Here is a 10,094-nt window from a genome sequence, read left to right as displayed (position 1 = left end):
CACTGAGCCACCTTCCCAGCCCGGCAGGTCCCAATTCTTAAACCAACCACCAAGGGCCAGGAATGGTGGCTCACCTTTCGTAATCCCAGCCCCAAAGTTAGCAGAATCTCTCCACCGTCGGCTGGGTTTGAACCACGATCCTCCGGTTCGCAGCTGCCTGAGGAGCTGAGAGGTCAGGCGTGAGTCATGTTATTCTCACCGCGTCATCTGCCCCTTGCTTTTCCAGGTCTGGGTTTCTGGGTTTCCTCGTCCAGATTCCTGTTCACCAGCCATGGGGCGGAAGCTGGACCTGTCGGCGCTGACGGATGACGAAACGGAGCATGTTCTCCAGGTGGTGCAGAGAGACTTCAACCTGCGGAAGAAGGAGGAGGAGCGGCTGAGGTGAGATGCGTCTGGCAGGCCTGGCGCCGGAGGATTCCCGGGGACAGCAGTCTCCCGGTCCTTTAGGCCTCGTGGGCTGTGCGCTGGCTTTGTGGGCAGAGTGGGGTCCCTTGTAGAACTTGAACTCAGGACCTGGGCGCCATCCCTCAGCTCTTCAGCTCAAGGCGAGCGCTCTACCACTTAAGCCACAGCGCCACTTCTGGTTTTCTGGTGGTTCATTAGAAAGAAGAGGCTCCCAGACTTTGCTGTCCCAGGCGGGCTTTGAACCGCGATCCTCAGATCCTCAGCCTCCTGAGTAGCTGGGATGACAGGCGCTCGGCTTGGAGTTATTTTTCCTAGGAGCAAATACTACTAACAAATAACCAGGGGGCTGGGAAGGTGGCTCAGTGGTAGAGTGCTTGCCTAGCATGCATGAAGCCCTGGGTTCGATTCCTCAGCACCATATCCACAGAAAAAGCCAGAAGTGGCGCTGTGGCTCAAGTGGTAGAGTGCTAGCCTTGACCAAAAGAAGCTCAGGGACAGTGGCCAGGCCACTGAGTTCAAGCCCCAGGACTGGCCAAAAGAGGGGGAGGGCAATGGGGGGGGAGTGAGAGAGGCCCTGAGTTCAAATCCAAATCCTGGCAAGAAAGAGAACCCCACGTGGAGAGGGCTGTAGGCGTAAACGCGAGTCTCCGTTAATAGCCGGTGATTTCACAGCGTCGCCAGGCTGTTAGGAGGGACTATTCACGGCACGGGCCATTGTTGGGCAAAATTGAGTCTAATGAGCTCACTTCCACTGTGGCAAAAACACAGTCATGTTGGAATGCGCGCAGCCCCACGGGCGGCGGGCACGGGCCACGCGCCAGCAATCGCTTCCCTTAACTGCAGCTACGCTGGCCTTTCCGCGGCCGATGCATCCTGTGCACAGGACTGGAAGACAGTTCTGGGCTCAGGAGAAGGAAGGGAGGGGCCCAGGAGACACTTCCGGCCTGGCTCAAAGGCTCAGCCTCTGTATTTATCCATTTACCTTCAGGAAAGCTGGCAGGGATGATACACTTGAGATCTAGTTTCTTGTTTTTGAAGAAGGCTGGGAAGCTCAGCGCCTGGTTGCTGTCCTGAGCTCCTTCACTCGAGCCTGGGGCTCTACCCACTTGACCCACAGTGCCAGTTTTGGTTTTGTTCTGTGGATGTGGTACTGAGGAATCGAACCCAGGGCCTCCTGCATGCGAGGCAAGCGCTCTACCACTGAGCCACCTGCCCAGCCTGGTCTTGCTGTTTGTGAATCATGGTAACTCTCTTGCTATACAGAAACTCCCCCGGAGAGAGATCCGTCGCTTGTGTTCACAGTGGGATGAACGTTGCATGCGCATGCGTGAGCTCTCGCTCGCTCTATTCAAGGCTCAGTTGTTGCTTTAAACCAACAACAGTCACAAGCATGCAAACATCTCTCCACAAGTCTCCATACCAAGGAAGAAGGCCTTGGTACTTCGTGTCCTTTGGTTTTGGAGACAGGAAAAAGGATCAGCAGAATTCACAAAGCTCTGATTGTGTGTATGTGTGTGTGTGTTGGTTCTGGGCCTTGAACTCAGGTATGTGTATGTTGGTTCTGGGCCTTGAACTCAGGACCTGGGTGCTGCCCTTGAGTTTTTTTTTTGTTGTTGTTGCTGTCGTTTTGTTCAAGGCTAGCTTGCTACCACTTGAGCCACAGCTCCACTTTTGGCTTTTCTTTTTCTTTTTTTGGTGGCTCATTGAAGATAAAAAGTCTGATGGACTTTCCTGCCTGGGCTGGCCTCAAACTGAGATCCTCTAGATCTCAGCCTCCCTGAGTAGCTCGGATGACAAGTGTGAGCCACCAGCACCCACTTAACTTCACAGCTTTAGGTCGACACTGCGCCTGCTCAGCGTGCACGGACCCCCCCGCCCCCGGCCATGGGTCACTCTTGAGCTTCTATGCTAACGTTGGGGCCCTAAACACCAGGGCATTTGTCCCCTTAGTCCAGTGACTCTACCCTCTTCCAGCCCAATTCCGTTGTGGCTCTTGAGTTCTTGGCCTTTGTTTACTTTTTCCTTTGCAAATGTCACAGGGCTCAACTGCTGCCTTTCGCTAAGAGTTTTTCCACGCCTCTAACCCCTGCCTGGCCTTCCTTCCCGGCTCTGCGAAGCAGTCAGTGTTTGTCCTGTCTGAAATGTACACGCACTGAGCCTTTCGGCCAGGATCTGGCCACGTGGTGTGCTTGGCTCTCTGTGGCCGATGCTCTCTGTTTCTCATTGATGAAGCAAACAGAGCTGCGCTCTAGGGTAGTAAGGAGAACTTCTTTCCCTATACTCAGGGCCTGGGCGCTGTCTCTCTGCTCTTTCACTCAAGGCTAGAGCTCTTACCATGTAAGATAAACCTCTGCTTCCATGTTTTTGGTGGTTTGTTGCAAATTCAAGCGTTTCTCTGACGTGGCTGGACTGAGCAGCGGGCCTCCAACTGAAAGCCTCCAATCTCAGCCTCTGGAGGAAGCTAGGATGACAGGCGGGAGCCACCAGAGTCGGCCAGAGTGTTTATTGGTTGATGATTCCTTCAGTCTGTTTAGTTAATCAGTACTGAGCCTGGAACTCGGGGTCTCTCCCTCTTTCTTGGCTTACTTGCTTAATTAAGGCTGGTACTCTGCCCCTTGAAGCACAGCTCCACGTCCGGCTTTTTGTTGGAGATGAGAGTCTCCCAGCCGTTTCTTGCCCACGCCGGGCTGTGAAGCACAATGCTCAGATCTCATCTTTTCCTCAGAAACTCGCGTGACAGATGTGAGCCACCAGCGTGCAGGTTGGAAACGCTTCTTAATGAATGTTCCTGGTGCTGCATCGCAAAAGCGGGCAAACATGCTGGATGGACTGTTTTGTTTTTAGAAATGCAGCTCCACAGGGCTGGGTGCGATCGATCTTCATTAGAGATGAATGCATAAGACCAAGAGTTCACCAGGTCCCCGCTGCCCTGGCGTTCTTAGAAAAAGCTTTGTGCAGTCAACTGGGGCAAAAGCCCTAAGGAGGGATGTGTCAGAAAGAGAGGTGAACCGCAGAGAAATGCCCATCGCCCACCGTAGTGGAGGAAATGCAAGCCAGAACAACTGAGATCCCATTTTACCCCAGTCAGACTGGCCAATCGTGTGAATTCTGACAATGCTGGCGGGGAAGTGGGGGAGAGGAGCAGTACTGCATGCTGGGGGGGCCGTGAACTTGTGCACCTCCTCGGGATGGTTGCCAGAAAATGACAAGCAGACCTTCGCCGCAACCCGGCTATACCACCCCTGGGCTTCACCCAGAAGGCCAGGAAACCATGAAGACACCTGCACAACCATGTTCACTGCCGCACTGCGCACCACCGCCACGGCACAGAAACAGTCCAGATGCCCACAACCCATGAGTGCATCCAAAACACATGGTACCTCCACACAATGGAATTTTCCACAGTCATTAGGAAGAGTAAGATTACTTCGTTTGCAGGGAAATGGCTGGACCTAGAACAAGTCATGTTGAGCAAGATAAGCCAGGCTCAGAGAGATACAGGGCACCATGTTCTCTCTCCTATGTGGAAGCTAGATCTACACTCCACGGAGACTGGATGAATGACCCAGGACTAGGCCTTCACACACAGGGAGACCAAAGGAGAAGGCTTTTTTGTTTGTTTTTTTTTTGGTCAATCCTGGGACTCGAACTCAGGGCCGGATGCTGTCCCTGAGCCTCTTTGTGCTCAAGGCTGGCGCTCTACCCCTGGAGCCACAGCTCCACTTCTGGTTCTTTCTTGAGTAGTTTATTGGAGACACAATCTCTCCTCCTCCTTTTCCCCTGCTCCTCTCTTCCTCCTCCCCCCCCACCCCCTCCCCGAGGCTGTCACGTCAAGTGCATTTCCTGCGTGTCTGCAGCATGCTGACAGCTCGTTTCTCCGTGGGAGATGGGATTTTTCACACAAGGTCAGCTCAGCCAGGGACAAAGGCCTGTGGCTACAGCGTCTATTTCTCTAGCCCGGGCTAACTCCAGACATGGTGGCCTGTGCACATTATCATATGCACATGACATGCAAATGCACCCTGGAGGAAGAAGACTTACCATTTATTTAGAAGCAAAAGGCAGGCGTCTTGGCTTAGCTGGGTGCTGGTGGCTCGTTCCTCCACTCCCAGCCCGGGGATGGGCAGGGCCCACCTGGGATCCACACGGAGCAGTGTGAACGGTCTAGGAGCTCACGCCTGTAATCCCAGCTACACAGGAGGCTGACTGAGATCTGAGGATCAAATTTCTGTCTGTCTGTCTGTGTGCTGGTCCTGGGGCTCCGATTCAGGGCCTGAGCACTGTCCCTGAGCTTTTTCCCTCGAAGCTGGTGCTCTGCCCCCCAAGCCACAGCGCCACTTCGGGCTTTTGGCTGGTTCATGGTTGAGAAGAGTCTCTCAGGCTTTTCTGCCTGGGCTGGCTTCCGACGGTGGTCCTCACATCTCAGCCTCCTGAGTAGCTGGGATGACAGGTGTGAGCCACGCACGCCTGAGTGGAATCGATCTTTCTGGACCAACGGCTGACATTCTAGAACTGCAGCTGCTCAGAAGGCTGAGATCCCGAGGATCACGGCTCCAAGTGAGCCTGAGTAGACCTGTCCGAGACACTCCCATCTCCAATGGAACCGGCAAAATGTCAGACTGGAGGCGTGGCTCAAGTGGTAGAGCGCCCACCCAATGTTGTGAAGAAGAAGAAAAAAAAGATTTTGATCTTTCCGTGTGTTTGTTTGGGGGGGGGAGGGGGTGGACAAGAGTCAGAATGTGGGGCGCCCTGGGGATGGGCTCCGTCCGGCCTCCTCACCCTCTCCCCCCCCCCCCCCCCCCCCCCCCCCCCCCCCCCCCCCCCCAGCGAGATGAAGCGGAGGCTGGCGGAGGAAGGCAGCAGGTGCAGCATCCTGGCGAAGCACCCGCAGTTCGTGGCGCAGTGCTGCATGCGCTGCTGCACGCCCTTCACCTTCCTGCTCAACCCGCGGCGGCGCTGCGGGGACTGCAAGTTCAACGTGTGCCGCGCCTGCAGCTGCTACCACAAGCGCGACAGGGCGTGGCTGTGTGGCGTGTGCCAGCAGGCCCGGTGCGTGCCCGCCCGGGCCCCGGCCCCGCCCCTCCCAGGCCCCGCCCCTCACCTCCCCGGCCCCGCCCCGCCTTCAGCGCATGCGTGCATGCATGTATTGCTGGGTTTCTGGGGGAGGTTCCCTGGCGATGGGACTCTCAGGGACTTTCCTACCCAGGCGGGCCTCGAGTCCCGATCCTCCAGGTCTCCGCCTCCCAACGCCCAGAGTCCACGGTCTGTCTCCCCACAGGCTTCTGCGGGCGCAGTCTCTCGAGTGGTTCTACAACAACGTCAAGAGTCGGTTCAAGCGCTTCGGCAGCGCCAAGGTGCTGAAAAACCTCTATCGGAAGCACCGGCTGGAGACCGGCCCCTGTGCTGACCTTCTAGGTGGGCCGGCCCGCTGCTCTGGGGAGGGGGTGGGGGGTGGTAGGGAGACAGAGACCTGGCTCAGAGGCTCTCAGGCCCCAAACAGGTCTTTTTTCTTCAGTACCAGGTATCTGATAGTAGAATGGATAGCAAAGTCTCTGTGGAGTGGTTTGGTTTTGCCTTGGTGCCCTGCCTTAAAGCTTTTTCACTCAAGGATGGTGCTCTCCCATTTGAGCCACACCCCAACTTCTGGCTTTTTGCTGGTCCACGGGTGGTGAGAATGACTTTGATTGGTCTGCCCCAGGGCTGGCTTTGAACTGCGATCCTCAGATCTCAGCCTCCTAAGTTGCTGGGATGACCGGCGTGAGCCACCAGCATCCAGATTCTTTGTTAAGGTTGTTGCAAGCACTGTACCACTGAGCCACATTCCCAGCCTTCAATTCATTTTTTTTTTCTTTTTGTCAGTCGTGGGGCTTGAACTCTGGGCCTGGGCGCTGTCCCTTACAAGGCTAGCGCTCTACCACTTTTGAGCCACAGCGCCACTTCCAACTTTCTGGTGGTTCATTGGAGATAAGAGTCCCACGGGGACTTTCCTGCCTAGGCTGGCCTCAAACTGGGATCCTCCAGATCTCAGCCTCCTGAGTCGCTGGGATGACAAGGCGTGAGCCACCGGTGCCCGGCTCTGTGTCTGGTTTTGTTTCTTGGGTTCAAGCATTCCCATACAGTGGGAGTTGGAGAGACCAGAATATCTCTGCAGATTGTGGGTATTTTCACTCCGGATCACCCAAGATAAACAGCGTTTTGTCCAGCGGGTCTGGCTGACTGAGACGTTGGAAAGTCACTCTTGCTGGGTTGTCAGAGACAACAAAGCACTCTGAGGCTGGTTTGGGGGGTTGTTTTCATTTCTTTGCCCTTTCTTCCTGCTCCAAACTTGTGTGCTTCCCGGGGCTGGCAGCCCGTCGGGGAAATCCTCCTCCCACCATGTGACCCTGTGGTTACATACCCCGGGCTTTGAACTCAAGCCTCACGCTCTTACTTCTTGACGTTTTCACTTAAGGCCAGCGCTCTACCACTTGAGCCACACTTGCACTTTTCCAGCTTTTTGCTGGCTCCTTGGAGATGCGAGTCTGCCAACTGTATCTGCCCTGGGTGACTTGGAACCATGCCCCCCCCCCCCAGCTCGGAGCCTCCTAAGTAGCTGGGATTACAGGCGTGAGCCACCAGCTCTGGGCTCTTATTAAGCATGCAGTTTGACTACTCTGAAAGACAAGCGAGCTGATGAGACCGAGGAGGGTTTGGTTGAAGCAGCTGGTGCCAGAAAAGCGTTCACAGAATGTGAACGGCCGGTGTCTGCATCGCTGCTGACACAGCAACACAAAGGGATTCTGGGATGTTTTTTCCCCCCTTTGCCCGTAAGAAATGGGGCAGAAAAGAAAAAATCAGCTTCTCTTCATTGCGTGTCTTGTATCTCCACTGTTCTCTTACAGCGTCCTCTTCCCCATAGTCTTTGGCTTATGCCCTGTCTAAAAATACCCAGCGTTCAAGCCCCAGGACTGACCGAAACGAACAAAAAAGAGTACAGACTTTCCTGCCAGGGCTGGCTTTGAACCCCAATCCTCTAGATCTCAGCGTCCTGAGTAGCTAGGATGACAGGCGGGAGCCACCAGTGCCTGGAACGAAAGACCTTTGATCATTGTAGAATATCAGTTGATATCTCTGTCTTGTCTGTCTGTCCATTTGTCTGTCTCTGTCACCTAGGAGGAAGCTTTATTGAGTCCAGTCTGGAGAATGAAGGGAGTCTTTCTGGCAGTGACTCAACTTTCTACCCGCAGTCGGAAGGTAAATGTGTCTAGGAGATCACAGCAGCTTAGGAAAACGTTGTCAGATTCAGGTAGACAATACTGCCTGGTCTCTGTGTTCTGTTCTTTCTGGGGTTTGAACTCATGGCCTGGGTGCTGTCCCTGAGCTCTTTTGCTCAAGGCTGGCGCTCTACCACTTGAGCCACAGCACCACTTCTGGTTTTCTGGTGGTTCCTTGGAGATCAGAGTCTCACAGACTTTCCTGCCCAGTCTGGCTTTGAACCAGGAACCTCAGATCTCAGCCTCCCGAGTAGCTGGGGTGACAGGCGTGAGCTACATGCTCGTCATAGTTACCCTGTTTTGATGACGGCTTTGTGCAGATGGAAACAATGAGTCTTATGGAGACTTACTCATGCAGCAAGAGCCAGTCTTATTCAGGAGAGAGAATGTAACTAGGAAGCTGGGCGTCGGGGAGAAGAACCGGGGAGACTATCACCACCAACTAACGGAAGTGGGGGTGTGCCATCCTTGAGTGAACGAGCCATGTGAGGCGGGGATACCTCAAGTCGAAGCTAGCACCCCAGTTAAAACGAGATCACAGTGAAAGCCATTATTTCATACAAATAATAGGTGTGAGTGACTTAAAAAAAAAAAGTACGTGTGTAAGTCGGGCACCAGTGGCTCACACCTAACAATCTCAGCTACTCAGAAAACAGACCTGAGGGTTCACAGTTCAAAGCCACCCAGGGCGGGAAAGTCCCTGACACTCTTACCTCTCATTAACCCGAAAGAAAATGCATAAATAAAAGCTGGGAATGGAAATGTGGCTCCAATGGTAAGAGTACCAGCCTTGAGCAGAAAAAGCTAAGGGTGAATGCCCAGGCCCTGAGTTCAAGTTGTGCGCGCGTGCGCACACACACACACACACATGCGGTGTGTGCATGCACGCAAGCGCGTGTGTGTTCCCCAAGAGAATGATCACTCCAGGAAGCATTTGGTCTGATAACAACTTTGATTTTTTTACTTATAAGTCTGCTTTTGGAAAGTTGGTTACAAATAGTAACTGCAGTGTCACAGATTCTGGGGGCTAGATCCATGTCTTGCTCTACTGACCATCGTAGCCAGCCCATGACCTCCTTAGAGCCAGCGTAGACTCCTCTGCTTATGATACTTGCTATGATGATGATTATTTTGTCTGTGACCCAGATTTCACTCACAGGTGCTCCTGATTGGCCCTCCCGCCCTGGCCCCACCTTTGATTGTGTGTGTGTGTGTGTGTGTGTGTGTGTGTGCGCGTTGTTAGCTATTCCTTTCTTAGGGAGTACAAGACGCTTAAGGTGTCAAAGGGCGGGAACACCTCATTCATGAGTTGATGTAATTAACACCCCGTCTCATTCCGCTGAGGATTTCCAGCTGCTTACCCGCGATTTGCATATGTTGAGTGATCCACAACCAAAAGATGCTAAATAGAAAAACAGAGGAGGCTGGGATGGGGGGGCGTTTGACTGTGGCCCTCTCAGAGCCTCATTATTTGAGACACCTGCAGGGAAGAACGCTAGAAATCCTCCTGAGTGAAATGCAGACGGCTCGCCAGGTGCCAGCAGCCTGCAATTCTAGCTGACTCAGGAGGCTGAGATGTAGAGGCTTGCGGTTGGAGGCCAGCCCCAGGGCAGGCAAGTCTGTGAGACTCTGACCTCCATGAACCACCAGAGAACCAGAAGTGGTGTCACATACGAGGCTCAGGGACAGGGCCCGGGCCCTGAGTTCGAGCCCCTATGACCACCCCCCCCCCAAAAAAATCAGCTATGTGTGGTGGCGGGGCGCGGGGTGAGAGTGACGGGCGTGCGTGCGGTCTCCCCGCCCAGGACCCGGCCTGATGGACACCCTGGCTGTGGCCTTGCGCGTGGCCGGCGAGGCCGTGGAGGAGGCCATCTGCAGGGCGGACGCGCACGGGGACAGCCTGGTAGGGTTTCCTTCCGGGTAGGATCTGCTTCCAGGCGGCGCTTCCTCGTTGGGGGGCTTCCTTCCCCGTGGGCCTGCGCCCGCGATCGCGCTGTGTTGCTGATCGATCCCCTCCCCGGGCGGGCCCCCTCCCTGGGTGGGGGGATCAGCTTCCTGGGGGGGGATCAGCTTCCTGGGGGGACTTCCTCCCCGGGCGGGGCTCCCCTCCTGGGGGGGGATCAGCTTCCTGGGGGGACTTCCTCCCCGGGCGGGGCTCCCCTCCTGGGGGGGGCTCATTTCCCGGAAGATCGGCTTCCTGGGCGGCCTTCCGCTCCAGCCGGGCTGTCCTGGGGGCCCAGCGTCCGGGGCGCTTCCAGCTCGCTGGGCGGGCGTTTCCTGGTGTGGTGGGGGGGGTCGCTCCCCGGAGATCTCGCGAGAGCCCGCCCCCCCAGGAGCAGCAGGACGAGGCGCGCTACCTGCGGGAGCACCGCGCCGAGCTGACGGAGGAGCTGGCCGGCGCCATCGTGCACAAGGTGCGAGCGTGCGCGCGGCCGG

At 55.4% G+C, this 10,094-nt stretch overlaps 1 protein-coding gene across 1 annotated transcript in view; it reads left to right on the top strand.

Annotated features, from left to right (window-relative positions):
- Nucleotides 1-245: 245 nt before the first annotated feature.
- Myrip (myosin VIIA and Rab interacting protein) overlaps nucleotides 246-10,094 on the top strand; it is a 16,970-nt gene continuing 7,121 nt past the window's right edge. Inside the window, exons 1-6 of the mRNA XM_013030244.1 lie at nucleotides 246-381; nucleotides 5,233-5,454; nucleotides 5,684-5,820; nucleotides 7,558-7,638; nucleotides 9,464-9,561; nucleotides 9,992-10,072. Coding sequence (XP_012885698.1) covers nucleotides 272-381; nucleotides 5,233-5,454; nucleotides 5,684-5,820; nucleotides 7,558-7,638; nucleotides 9,464-9,561; nucleotides 9,992-10,072 — 729 coding nt within the window. The 5' untranslated portion in view covers nucleotides 246-271. The remainder of the gene's footprint in view (nucleotides 382-5,232; nucleotides 5,455-5,683; nucleotides 5,821-7,557; nucleotides 7,639-9,463; nucleotides 9,562-9,991; nucleotides 10,073-10,094) is intronic.

Source organism: Dipodomys ordii, unplaced genomic scaffold (genome assembly GCF_000151885.1).
Source record: "Dipodomys ordii isolate 6190 unplaced genomic scaffold, Dord_2.0 Scaffold128, whole genome shotgun sequence".
In the NCBI taxonomy this organism is placed as follows: domain Eukaryota; kingdom Metazoa; phylum Chordata; class Mammalia; order Rodentia; family Heteromyidae; genus Dipodomys; species Dipodomys ordii.
This window is presented reverse-complemented; position numbering and strand designations above follow the sequence as displayed.